The 14,191-nt window shown below is 36.4% G+C and overlaps 1 protein-coding gene across 1 annotated transcript in view; it reads right to left on the bottom strand.

The window, feature by feature from the left end:
* Nucleotides 1-7,533: 7,533 nt before the first annotated feature.
* The window catches only part of LOC140233005 (uncharacterized), a 102,820-nt gene continuing 96,162 nt past the window's right edge, over nt 7,534-14,191 (bottom strand). The window contains exon 8 of the mRNA XM_072313111.1: nt 7,534-8,261. Within this exon, the coding sequence (XP_072169212.1) occupies nt 8,147-8,261 (115 nt within the window). The 3' untranslated portion in view covers nt 7,534-8,146. The remainder of the gene's footprint in view (nt 8,262-14,191) is intronic.

Raw genomic sequence — 14,191 nt, 5'->3', positions numbered from 1 at the left:
GAGCCTCCTACTCCAATCAATGTTAGACAGTCGTGACAGGAAAGCCAAAGGATTTCCCATTACATTACCAGACTCAAGACTCCAGAGCCTGAACTGAGTAAGTTTTTATGCTACTTGTACTAGCGCAGGACCTGGACCAGGGCCAGGTCCGTAGTCTAAAAAGCTCTTCATTAAGTGACCGCAGGCAGAAGAGATTAGGCCCTACAATACATTATCAGAAAGTTCACATTCTCATACATCACCACAAACAAATGTTATGTCAACAAGCTTGCTTTACCCAGACCAAAAGCGGCATTTGGTCTAGTCTTCTACAATTTTTACATCTCTCATTACAAAATCTGGCTCTACCGCTACGAAACTAGGCCCTACGTACGATTGATTAACGACTGTTCTAGAAATTACTTAGTATGTGATAAACAGGCAACGGCCGTACTCCACGGAAGAACGAATTCCCGGTAGGCCTACGTGAAAGCCATCGGAGTTAGATCTACGTATCAAAAGGTTACTTGTGGCTCGATTGAATACCACTGGCACTAGCGCACTGTTATCATGCGGTACGCGCGTTCATGAATATGACTGCGAAAAGGAGTAGTGTTTCTAGACCTAGTCGTTTTGCTTTAGGGCCTATACAGCAGTTTATTTCTTGTACTGTAGGTCATATAATATAACAGATATTGACTTTTTCCTTCGGTAGGAATATAACATTTAATTTCCCTTGGGAAGTTATATTTTTGTCTCGGAATACTATATTTTTCCTCAGCGCTACGCGCTTCGGAAAAATATAATAATCCTCGACAAAAATATAACTTCCCGCGAGGATCTCAAATGTTATATTCCACCTCGGGTAAGTCAATATCTGTATAATATCAAGTCCCCCTCTTTGTTCTTCCTCTCTTTCTCTCACTCTATATATCTATATCTATCATATATACACTGTATATACTATATATATATATATATATATATATAATGATATCACAACATAGTTTTCATATTGATATATGTATATAGATACATACATGATAGATATAGATATAGAGAGAGAGTGAGAGAAAGAGAGGGAGAACCAAGAGGGGGACTTGATATTTATATTTATTCTATATTCATATATTTAGAGGCTATATGCCTGCGCCAACAAACTCACTTGAATACTTTATATTTCATCCTCACTTTTATATATATATATATATATATATATATATATATATATATATATATATGATATACATATATATATACACACAAATAATTATGTATAATATAGATATATGTATATTATATATATATATCCATCTCTCTATTTCATTTACTCCCCCAAATTCATTTCAAAAAGGAGAAATTTGGTTTTAGTTTTGTGTGCAGTTCAAGGGAGACTCGCAAGGCAATGACAACAAACTTTCTTTCAATTTGCAAAACCGATTGCAACAAATGTTATTGTTTTGTAAAAATTCCTAACTGTAATCATTTCAGGTCTGATTTTGCTGAAATTTCTAGAGTCTACTCTTCATTAAAGCCGATATGAACATACATTGGTGTAGCATTTGAACTAAACCTAAGTTCTAGTGCACTGCTGATGCAGTTTTATCTGGCACTCTTTCTATCTTTATGACCCGAGACTATTTACTATGCTGTTTGTAACTTGTGTTATTTCACAAAGAGCCATGTTAAAAACCCATCACATACAGAAACTTAATATGCTATGTAACTTGTCAGTAGGTAGCCACCACATCTGACAGTTAGTAGGGTAAATCATACAGTACTAATTTACATTAGGAAGTGTGCCTGAAGAATTCTTATACAGTATGTCCCCCCAAAAATTACAATCAAATTTTTGCATTGATAACACCCAATATGATTAAACCGTCTAAATACTACTTCAGGGTCTAAGATATAACACTTAGCTCTTTCTTGCAGAAAACCCCATTCAATTTGGTTAAGCGGTCACAGAGAAATGTGGATTGTTGTAAAGCATGTCATGAGTCTGATTCTTTCAAGTTCAGCACTTGGATGCTCTTGGAACTGCATATTAGTGTGTGAACACAGTAGCCAGAACTTGTAGGGAAGAGATTCCTGACATGCTCTACAAAATTCCTCATTTCTCTTTGACCACTGAAGCAAATCGAATGGGGTTTTCTGTAAGATGTGGGCAATATGTTATAGTTTCATCCCATGAAACTGTATTTGGATTGATTCACTACTTTTAAAAGTTATCGTTGCGAAGGGTACTGTTGTAATTTTTTTAGGACATACGGTATATCAACTACAGAATACCCAGCAAATGGTATGCCATCCACGCAAAGACGCACATTAAAAGAAACAAAACTTTCACACAGATTAGTTATTTTTCTGTTTCTGTTCACTTTTTCAAATTTTATTCATGTTCTATTCCAGCACAGAATGTCTTTATAGAATCATATTTTTTTTTTCATTTACTGTTTGTGTACATAGATGCCACAGGCAATGTGACTTTGTCTTAAGATATTGACTTACACATGGAAAATATTTGCACATTTTTGTGTTCTCAAAGATTTCCTGTATATAATAAAATATCTCTTTGATATGTGCACTATTTCCAGTATAAAAAAAAAAAGAAAAAGAAAAAAATCTTACATGAAGAATATCATGCCAAATATAAATGATGCAGATACCAATGCAGATGACCAGAGTGTAGTTGTAACAATCTTTACAGTTTTTACATCAAAACCATGTTATTGCAAACTCGATACATCTTTTAAGCATTGAATAAAATGCAGAAAATGTCTGAAAGATTGAGAACTGTTGGGTTTTAAAAGAGCATAACAATAATTCACATTTTTTTTTTCACTAGAAGGCTGCATTCTGGAAGATAAAAATTACAAAAATTTCTACATACCGGTATGCCAAAACTTTTGTTTGAATTTTTCTTTCACTTGACTATTTGGAACCAAATCATTTACAATAATTATGACAATCAGTACAAATTGCTTCAAGGACTTAGAATTTAGAATTTAGGTTATGAATCCTCTAAATACGCCTTGCCAAAATTGAAAATACTATAGAACTCGGAAGACTTCACTCTCTCATCAAATTTCAAAATTTTCTCTTTTTTTGGTACCTATTCAAACTAATATCATAAACATGGATTGGTCACATCTGCATCCATCAGAAGACATGTCTTTACAGTATGATACATTTTTGTTTTTCATTTTTTCTCAAATTTTAGATTGTTAAACAATTATACAGAGTTTTAAAATGCACTGATCGTATAAAAGACATCTTCATGGTGAATAGTTTTTGTACACATGTTGAGAAGATTTTATCAAAATACACCGAGACAGACACTCTCTGCTGCTACAAAAATATTTTATCAAAAAATAATTTTGCTACATCATATCAAACTAAGACAAAATCATATGATAGCTAAACCTTCAAATGTAGAACTGCCACTCTACACAAAACTTTGATTTCATTTCTTTTGCTGCTTCCTTTGATATACTGTACGTCAAACATGTGACAGTGATCATTGTCCCAAGCTTGTATTGGTAACAGATGTCTACAGACAAGAAAAGGATCATGTTGCTAATGTCTGTGAAAGCACACCCAGTCTGAGGTAATAATAACAAAAAAAGATAAATTCAGAGATTTGAAACATTTGATGAGAATATTGCACCATTCTGACACGTACACCGCGTATCACAAGGAATCATTACAAAATTTGTGTTAGAGACTTGCAGAATACTCATGGCTTTGCAAGCAAAATGTAACATATGACACTTGGTGTGTTCCTATGGCAACCGTGAAAACTGAACACCAAACATCTTGTAACTATTTGGTCCTTCTCTTTACACAGCACATACACTTTTTAAATTAAAAGAAAAGAAGAGATAAATGTACTGCAAAAGAAATTGTGATGGACTGAAGTGCCCAGTAAATTCACAAGTCTAGAGGCTGGTGCACACAGCAAATTCTCTGGCTAAAATATATTCAGCCCTTTTTTTTTGGTTCTCCAAAAAAAAAGTATAAATGTGTTGCAACATATCAGAAATGCCCAGCATTACAACATTACATGGGAGGACACATGGCGCAAGTGCAGAAAAGTTGAGTTCATACATAAGTCAGAATATCAAACACAAGTCAGATATCAGCCAATCAAAATTGATTATTTAGAGACTTATGTTCGATATCAACATTTATGCAACAGGGCCCAGAAATACATACCGGTATACCCTGCATTCAGGCTACAAACTTTATCACACAACATGTGCTATGTCATTCATGAATGATAAGTTCTACTTCATCCAAAAGCATGCTAGTAGTGACTGTAGCATACACATATTTTTGAACAGGGATTTTAAGGTGTCCAGTACAGCTTGTTATCGCAAAAACATATCAAAAAAAATCCACTTGTATGTGTTCAACATTAGCAAAGAGTATATATATCTTATTGTGTCCATGCTGTGAACAGTGTCGGCATAATTACTAACAATTTTGATTCATCATTTTTCCAGGTGTATCCACTGTATCTTGGACAACAACAACAAAATAAAGCTTTCAAGCTCGACACAACGCAACTTTCTAGTCGACAAACACACACAAAAAAAAATTCCTAGTCTAAAAAATACTGCCTTACAATTCTTGCTTCACATATACGTATATATTGTCTTTCATATATACAATATATTACAATTCAATATTTGACTGAGGAATGGAAAATATCACACAAAAATGCATAAGATATCAGAGTTGGCTTTGTAGATCACATTTTCAAACAGCACATAAGACTTGCTTAAATACAAAGGATATTACTCTTACACTCCAGGTAGCATATGTACAAAATATGTCGTCATGCACCGATACTAAATTTACATGTTTTCCTATTGATAAGGCAGGTGCATTTGTTTTGTTTCTTTTTTTATAGAGCAAACAAAGCATTCCTAATGCCCAGCTGTCCCTCCTATCCTTTTGACACATTCTCAGTGTTAAGCGAATGGAGACAGTGGTAGTACCTAATAGCATCAGAGTTGTAATAATCACAGAAATTAACTCCTTGTTTGTTTCACATATGGTACATGCCAAAAAGAAATGACGCACACCCTCGAAGTAAAGAGCGTTTCCTTTCTCTAATAGCACTTGGCACCTGTAGGACTGCTGGCTTTTTTGTAAAAACACATAAAACTTTTAAGAGCAGTAACTCACATTCTACATGATATAAACCATCACTCCACTTTGAAAACTGACTGACTAGCTGACTAGCTCATAATTTCATATATTTCAGTGCAATCACTATAATAGCACTATGACATAGCATTCTTCATTTTATCCTTCCTTCTCCATTGTCCACCACTATTTGTCCAACAGTTCTTCACATGATTGAGCAGGCTTTCATGACACCCATGCCAAGTTTGAGAATGGGTTCATGACAAAATTAGATAGCAATCTTTTAAATGAGATCTTACCAGTGCTAAGATATGCATTATATTCCCTTTTTCTTATTGTAAGTGATGAGGGGATTAATGTGAAATGATTGCATCTTAGTAAGTGATGACAACAAATTATAAGGAGCCAAAGGGTGCGTTTGAGCGCTCTGAAGCGAACCAAAGCGAACTGAACTAAAGTGTACCGTACTGAACTGTGCCACATTTGGAGCGTTCAAGAGCTCTGCTGAGAAAGTGTACCTCAAGAGTTATTTTTAGAAAAGGTCATGCATTTTGTAGCAAGAATGTCATTCACCTGGCACTTGAACTACTTACAGCTGTCCCGAACAAAGAGAATGATGTCTTTGCATTGTGACGTATGTGGATGATATGTGCATTCTAACATGCGAACTCTTAGTACGCTTTTAGTACGCTTTTGGAGCATGCTGGGAAGTGGTCCACTTTTGGCTCGGTACAGTACGGTACAGTATACTTTAGGAGCGTTCGAGCGCTCCTCTGGCATGGGTATGGTACGGTACAGTTCGCTTTAGGAGAGGGCTCGAATGCACCCAAACACACTCTTTCTTGCCAAAGAAGCTTGCAAGACGCCTTGCAATTTCTGCAACAGGTGACTGGTTCAGTGAAAGTTTTATGTTAGCAATGCATATAGTTGTATGCATAGCAGCAGTTACCAGCTGCAAAGAACCAAGAAAGCACTAACACATCACTTTGTGAGACATGCATTAATACAAATCTTTGAGTTGGATTTTTGTGATAAGTCTGGGTTTGGCAGTGATGTGATAATTTTAACTCTGCTGCACCCTCAATAGTGATGAGTAAAATGCTTGCTGTAGAAAATTCTGTGGCACAGTTACTATTTTTTGTACAGATCATGGTGAACTTGGCAGTTTCGAGCTTCTATTGTGCCAGGAAAAGAGCAATTGCTTTTCAAACAAGCGCCAATAGTCGGCTTGTTTCTCTAACAATATCATGAACCCATCCCTACTTTCCGTCGCCTCTCCTTCATCATTAAAGCAACAACAACAACAACAACAACCCTGCTCAATTCAACAAAAAAAAAAAAAAAAATGGCCCATGATTAGTCACCACTGTGCACCCCTATAACTCCCAAACCCCTTCAAACAAGAAAAAAGAAAAATAAGAACAACAACTTCAGCACTGATCACAAGACAATAAAGACTGAAATAATGATAAAGAGAAATCTTGGCTTAAATGACAATACACTGTATATTATGATCCCTAAAATGAAGTGTTTTTTAAGACTGGTAAGCTTTAGCCTTTAAGTATGCAACTATGATGCTAGCATAGCTCCCAAAGATGTCACCATTAGGCTATACTTTGCAGACCTCATGAAACCTGAAAGGTCAAAGGCTAGTTGCACTCTGCCACAAACTGGTGGTTCAAAGGTCATGAGAGAACATACTGGTCATTTGGGTTTGGTCAAATATTCTTACTTTAGGACAACATTTCTTTGTGCACTTTTGATCCCTTTGTCCATGACAAATACTGACATTGCAATCTGACAGACAGAGATGATTTTGTTCTTACTTTCATAAGGTGATTGAAAAGTCATTTTTGTAAATCCACAGCTCAGCTGAAGAAGAGCAAGGCAAGCTTTATATTACTATGTAGTGATTCCGAAAACAAGACAAAAATCTTAAACCTGATTTCTAATATACAAAGGATGCCTGTTTTAGCCAGACTAGGCACAAAAGAAAAAGGTAGCACACTCATCGAAATAGAAAACTATTACCCATTAGCATGCCAGCAGTGTGATAGGTTAATGCTAGAAGGTAATTATTGTGTGACTGACTCATTTCCTTTTTCCAGCGTGTGCACTCGGCATGACATACCCCCACACACATAATACACAGACACAACAGCACTGCTGGATTCTCCCTGGTCCCCACCCCACCCCCTCCCTCCTGCCAGCATCCGTCAATCAATTAATCCCAGCGGTAACATACATTCCAGCTTACATATCATACAGCATGTTTGATCACATTATGTACACACATAGGCATACACACACACACACACACACCCACACATCCTTGGTGCTTCATCTCAAATTGCCCACAGACAGCTGATCCATCCATATCAAAACACGATTTGTACACTTTCATTGAGCAAGAAGTTTGTTGACCTTCCTGTGTAAGTTCATCATCTTCAAGGTTTTCATTTGACGCATAATCTAATTTCCAGGCTGTTTAATTGAATCCTTGCGTGAAATGTAATGAAGGGCTGACATTTCACAATGTACACTGTCTATCACTTTTTAGAAGTTGAACAACAGCAAAAAAAAGAAAATTACTCTAATGCTGTTATTTTACCTCATCTGGCATGCCACGAAAAAAGTTGCAATCCAATATGCCTCACTACAATCCATTCCAGGAGACATTTCTTTTTGTATCAAAGCTATTGAATAGTATATCAATGGCTATTAATGAAAAAACACTTGATACACATGACGGGAAAGTTGAGAACAACAATCCATCATGCCATACTGAAAAAAAAAAAAGAGATTAGAAATCCGTATGTGTGTATGTCTGTGTGTGCGTGCGAGAGAATACTGGAATTGCTGCAAACTTCTTGTTGAAGGCACAGTTGGCACGGGTGTGTGCAAAGGGGGTGGAAGTTGGACGCAAAAGTTTGCGAAGAGGGGTGGAAGGGAACGAGATGAGACGACACGAGGTGGGCTACGACGCTGGGCGGGGCCGCGACGCCGCTCATCAGAGGGCCGTGCCAAACGACTTCGGCTTCTCCGTCTTGTCTTCTGATATTCTGTCGATACAGCCGAGGGTCTCAGCCAACAGCTTCAGGACATCTACACCGGACATGAGATGTCTGTTGGGGGGGGGGGGGGGGGGGGATAAGAGGGAGAGAGAAGAAAACAATATGGAGGAAAAATGGATTAGTGAGATAAGTGCATGTTTTCAGCCCCTTGATTTCCCCATGCAAGTTATTCTCACACTATCTTCTTTCCGAGGGGGAAAACGTAGCAGTTTGTGGGGCTTTAACATACAGGATGCCTTCTTATTCACAGGATGCGATGACAATCTGTATCGGGTTATTTTTACGTTTCAAAGTCAACAGCGAAATGAAATACATCTAGACTGCAGATCAGAGAAACGATACCCTACTGTTTTATCCTGAGATAGAATTGAGACCATGAGATGTAAATATTAACTTTTCATGGAGTTTAAGCAATGTTATGACAACTATTTCATATGCTAAGACAAAAAGTATGGGAATCACGAATGAACCCTTTGGTTGGTTTTCTCAAACTTGGAGCACATCTTTATCAAAGACTACTACTTTAGTTAGTCCATGCTCTTATAATTACATATCATCTAAAGTTTAGTACACAAGTCTGATTCTGTATCACAATAAATGTACATTCATCTTGTCACAATATTGACAGGCAGGTTATACTTTGTCTGAATCAAATTTCAAAACGATAACAGAGTTAACAAAAACTTGTATAAGACAGAATGCCTACTACTTCGCATTCCACAGATTTTGAAAGCCAGATGGAACGAAGTTTGACTTCATGTGCAAAGCAATTGGGACACTTGGTCTTTTGTATCAAACTTTAAAGCAGACACTACTTTGTATTGTTAGTCATAGAGGCATAGCAGTCAACCTCTCAACATTTTGAAATACATTTACATACATGTAGACAAGAATGTTAACAACAACAAAAACAAAAGGCACTGCAAGTCATACAATTTGAATGCTACGGGCATTGTAATTACTACTACTGTTGCCAATGTCATAGCTGATTCAAGACACAATGCTTGTGATAACTTGTAATTGCATATCTACAAATAGGATTTGCTTCATAAGGCCAGCCTGAGATAGCTTGAGAATTTGTCATGGATAAACTTGGGAAGGAAAGCACAAGCACAAAAAAACAAAAACAAAGAGACAAAAACAACAACAAAAGAAACAATGAATACATCAATACTCTGGTCTATGAACTACATTCACTACAATCACAAACCTTCCTTGCAAATGACATATGAAGTTGTAGTGGGTGTTTGTGATAAATATGGAAATATGCATTTCAAGTTTGTCATGGAATCAGAAAAATTATGCAAAAAATATGGCATCTTGTTCTGAAGAATTATGGAATTTTCAGCCTTTAATTTTTACATGGTAGTCCATCTCATGAAATACCACTGGTGTGACAGTTATCATAGACATCATTAGGAAGTTTGAAAAGCTCCATGAACTCCATACTGTTAACACCATTCTGCTATTCAACCAATGGTAATATGAGTCACATGTAGATACCCACCACAGCAAACATTAGGAGCTGTACTTTAAATAGAAGAATGAATGATGTAACTGAAATGTATATCAGTTTTAGAATGCTGCAAGTCTACAAACTTTTTTTTTAACTTTCATGTACCAGAATGAGCGAATATTTGTCTATGTGTATAAGAAGTTCATACACATCATAATGTATGTTTGCATGTATGAGAGTATGTGAATGTGTGCATGATAGCATTTACAAGCTATACATGGAATGCTTTGACAAACTTAAGCAAGCAAAGGGAAAGTAACAAATAAACACTAAACATGGGACAAAAATCCTTTTTAACTCAGCTATTCTTTGAAAAACAAGGCTGCAGTCCTAAGCCTGAAAAGGATGTGAACCACACAGTTGCGCAAAATGAGGAAATTTAGGACCCTTCTAAATTTACTTAAACTTCTGGCAGACTTTCAAGATCACTCGGGGATGCCTGCCAGAAAGACCTAAAGTATTTGGGGCTCACTCTAGAGAGAGGAACTGTCTTTATCAGCCTGACTCTGGCTTCACTCCTAGTCTCTTGCTCCAGACCCTACCCAAGCAAAAGTCTTGGGTCGAACATGGGATGGATCTTTGATGATCACAGATTTTTTAACCCGTTGAGGACGGTTTGATTTTGCTACAACACACATTTCCCAAAGACGCTTGTCAGAGTATACTCAGGACTACAATGTAGTCCTCAAAAGGTTAATGTAAAACTTTCAGTGTCAGGTCACCATTATTTGATGTAAGTTATCTCCAAACAGAGAGCAAGCAACCAAACTGAGCATATCAAAGGTGAAGAGGTTTAGGAGAATTTTTGAAGGAAATAAATATTCATTTCAACAAAGATGAACAATGCACATCTATATTTCATGGCAACTGTTATTTAACATTGTTAAATCTTAGTATGACTGTTACATACAAATACTCAATGCAATGTACATCGATAGCAAATTCTGTTACTTTACTGTAAAATCCCTTAGTGTTTGTCAATCAAAAAGCACTATATATATATTGACTAAATTAAAAATCAGGGGTGGCATGGCACGTATGAGTGATACAAAATTCTACATAAGAGTCCCCCATTGGCACGGTATCGGCTATTTACCCTTCATCAAGAAATTTATGAAATGATTGCATGACGTGATCAATGCTGACATGTTGTGATATTAGGAAGTGCACAATCTAATGCAGATGTCGAAATACACTGTACACACATTTCTGTATGACACATGGCATCTGTGGATATATCTTGGACGAAACAAACTTGACATTCAATTTGATTATGAATGCCCTACTATTTCTGGATCAGAAATACGGTCTCATAGACAGGGTTTCTTGTAGATGTTTTATGTACCCACACTTCCATAATAAAGTAACATAAGTATACTTACAAAAAAGAAAAGAAAAAGAGGTTTATAGGAAGGACAGAACATTGCTAGATTATGTACAAATTGAAGGCTGGATTTGAATAAATATCTTTAAGATAGGTTCCAAGGACTACATGTCTGCTTGGTGGGTAACCATGGCAGCATACAAATATTGGCAAAGTTACAGAATGATACATTAGCCACAAATTAAAGATGGAATCAACATTTGATCTGAATTTTGAAAGCCACCAGGCTAGGTATTAGTCAAGTTTAAATCAGAGCAACATGACATTTAATCTTTTCTCTTTTTTGTGCATCATGGGATTGCAGTGTAACATTTTATCCCCCCAAAAATAAATCTGATTCAAAGCTTTGATGCTATTATCTTCAAAAAGAACATGCAGATAGAAAATAGCTGAAACAGGCTGACAAACATGTGGTAGAAACTACTATTGTTACTACAACCCTTAAAATCAGAGAATGAACAGACAAGAAAAACTGACGAATAAATGGAGACAGAAAGATAAATGAGTATATACTTTCCTTATCATTATCTATTATTATAATCTATTTTTAAAACCATCACCTCTTTTATCATCTATAAATGTTTTGGTAATATTTGTGCCACTGTCATTAAAAAAAAAATGATAATTTAAATCCCATATTGTTCCTCATATTTCTCAAAATAAATCATTGATATAATATATCATCATTATATATGCAATACAGGGGCCAGCCCATTCATCACAGTCTTCAATGATATTTCCCTTATGCCCTATTGGACAAAGTTTAAAAAAAGGTCAGAACTCAAACGATCCTGTAATGTGACCTGAATACATAACATCTCATTAGCCATGATTGCAAACACACACATCATTTACTGATATAAAATAGATGAAATTAGCTCCCCTGTGCAAAATCTTTCACTGATCATTCCTGGTTGATATATCAAGTGGCCTTCATCATTCCTTTGAGGCCTTTTTGCAGCTTCACTAGCTTGTGAAAGTGACAAATTAATGACTTCCACTTTTTTTTTTCCCAATCGTAAATGAAGGGGTGTATGACATCTGTACCATCAAACTAAACACTTTTGATCTAATGCCATGAAAAATCATCAGACGGGACGTGTTAAGCCTGGGGTGTGTTCCTGCAAGCTGGAATATAAGTAAAACCTCATCCTAATTACGAATCGAATGACAGCACTTTATCTCAGCTAGCGACCATCAAAACATTAGTTGTCATGGGGGCTGGGCCGCTGAGAAGTGTGGGATGGGGGAAGGGACAAATTTGGAGGAAATCAAAGCAAGTCCATGAAATAGGGCCATATCAGGATTAGCTTTCTACAGGGAACTTTCAAAATGTAATGAATAAAGAATGGCACAAATCTGCAGTCTTTCAGAGTACACTACAAGTTTCAGCAAATGCATACTGCACTCACATATGATATGTTGATATGTTTGAGTACCACAACTGGATAATTTGCTGTGGGGGGGGGGGGGGGGGGCAACGTGGGAGTCAAGTTCTGTCTATGATGAGGGTTTTTTTCCTCCCACTTACACAAGATTAGCTGGAGCAATTTGCTTCTTCCCATATGCTCTCAATAATAATGATCGTTGTGACAAGAACTAATTCCATATTTCTCTGCATTCCTTATCATGTTTGCAAAGTTTTATATCCTTCATCCGTAAACAGTCATGAAAAATAAAAACACCTGGAAATAAAACATCACATCAGATCAAGTGTCTAGTATGCATCAGGTGAGAAGTAGAGGAAACAGTGCGTGAAACCAACATGTTAAAATGTTAACTGTTGACATGAGGGCTCTGTATACTATTCAGAATTTGTTTCTAACCAGAAATAATAACAATCTACTCCTTTCATCTTGTCTCAAAACTGACGGTTTCACTCTACTTGTGGCAATCACAGTCTACGATCTCTGTGCACTGAAATCCCCTTCACTGCTGTAGCTTACAAATATTGTCAGACATCTCAACTCTGATGCAAATCCTGATGTCAGATCCAGTCAGAGGTTAAGACTTCAGTTAAGCTCGGCAAAATCCCACACACTTTTCATCTTTAGCTCTCAGATTTCACAAACTCATGTTCTTCTTTTTCTTTCTCTTTTTTTTTTCTTTTCATTCCAAATATGATCTCACTTTTTACTGGTAGACTTCAGTTTTAATTTCATGGAGTTTGCTATTCTGTTCAGTTCCCCTGTAAGAAAATTCTTACAGCCTTTAGTGACTGTGCTGCTTTCAGGTGATCTGAAGTATACTGTAAAAGTGGGAATTTTTGCATGAGTAATCTTTCACGCTAATTCAGGTGAAATGAATTTTGCATGGAATTAATGAGATGATATTTTATCACATATTACTAGCAAAAATATTCACATGTTTTCATTTTTGGGCCAGTTTGATGTCGCATGAAATGTGCAAAAATCTATACATCACAAAAATGTCCATATTTACAGTAAACCGTATTGAGAACTGGGATTTGCAAGACCATTTTGTGAGTGGTTGCATATGTTTGCATTCATGACCCATAAAGAAAGGACAGAAAATAAGTAGTCTCTCCTTTTCAGAAGGAAAATTGGCCTCCTTTTCAGAAGGAAAATTGGCCATTTCCCACCTTTGTGATAATACACAGTCCATTATTACTAAGACTGTTGCTAACGATAATAACAATGATAATAATATCCATGATGACATTAATCTAAAATGATGATACTTCTACAATGTACCAGTACTATTATTAGAATTATTTCTACTACTACTGTTACTAACTACACCTTGAACAACTATAATTAAGAGTTCCATCACATCTGCTCCTGCAACAAATTTGCTCCCATGAAATATCTGCATGCTAAGCCAAACATACATTCTACTCACAAAGCATACCACTAGTCATACTGTATATGCCAAATATTTCGTGAGGATTTTATTTTCGTGAATTTCGCGAGTCACGTGCTATCCGCGAAATTAAAGACACGCGAAAATATTGACTCTGATCCCGATGTGGATGTGATGTACACGTGTACATTTCTCCGTTCAGTACAGGACTCCACGATCGCGAATTTAACCACTCGCAAAATTGTTGGGAATTCCTGA

Source organism: Diadema setosum, chromosome 9 (genome assembly GCF_964275005.1).
Source record: "Diadema setosum chromosome 9, eeDiaSeto1, whole genome shotgun sequence".
Classification (NCBI taxonomy): domain Eukaryota; kingdom Metazoa; phylum Echinodermata; class Echinoidea; order Diadematoida; family Diadematidae; genus Diadema; species Diadema setosum.
The sequence above is the reverse complement of the archived record's forward strand: the minus strand, read 5'-3'. Positions and strand labels throughout refer to the sequence as shown.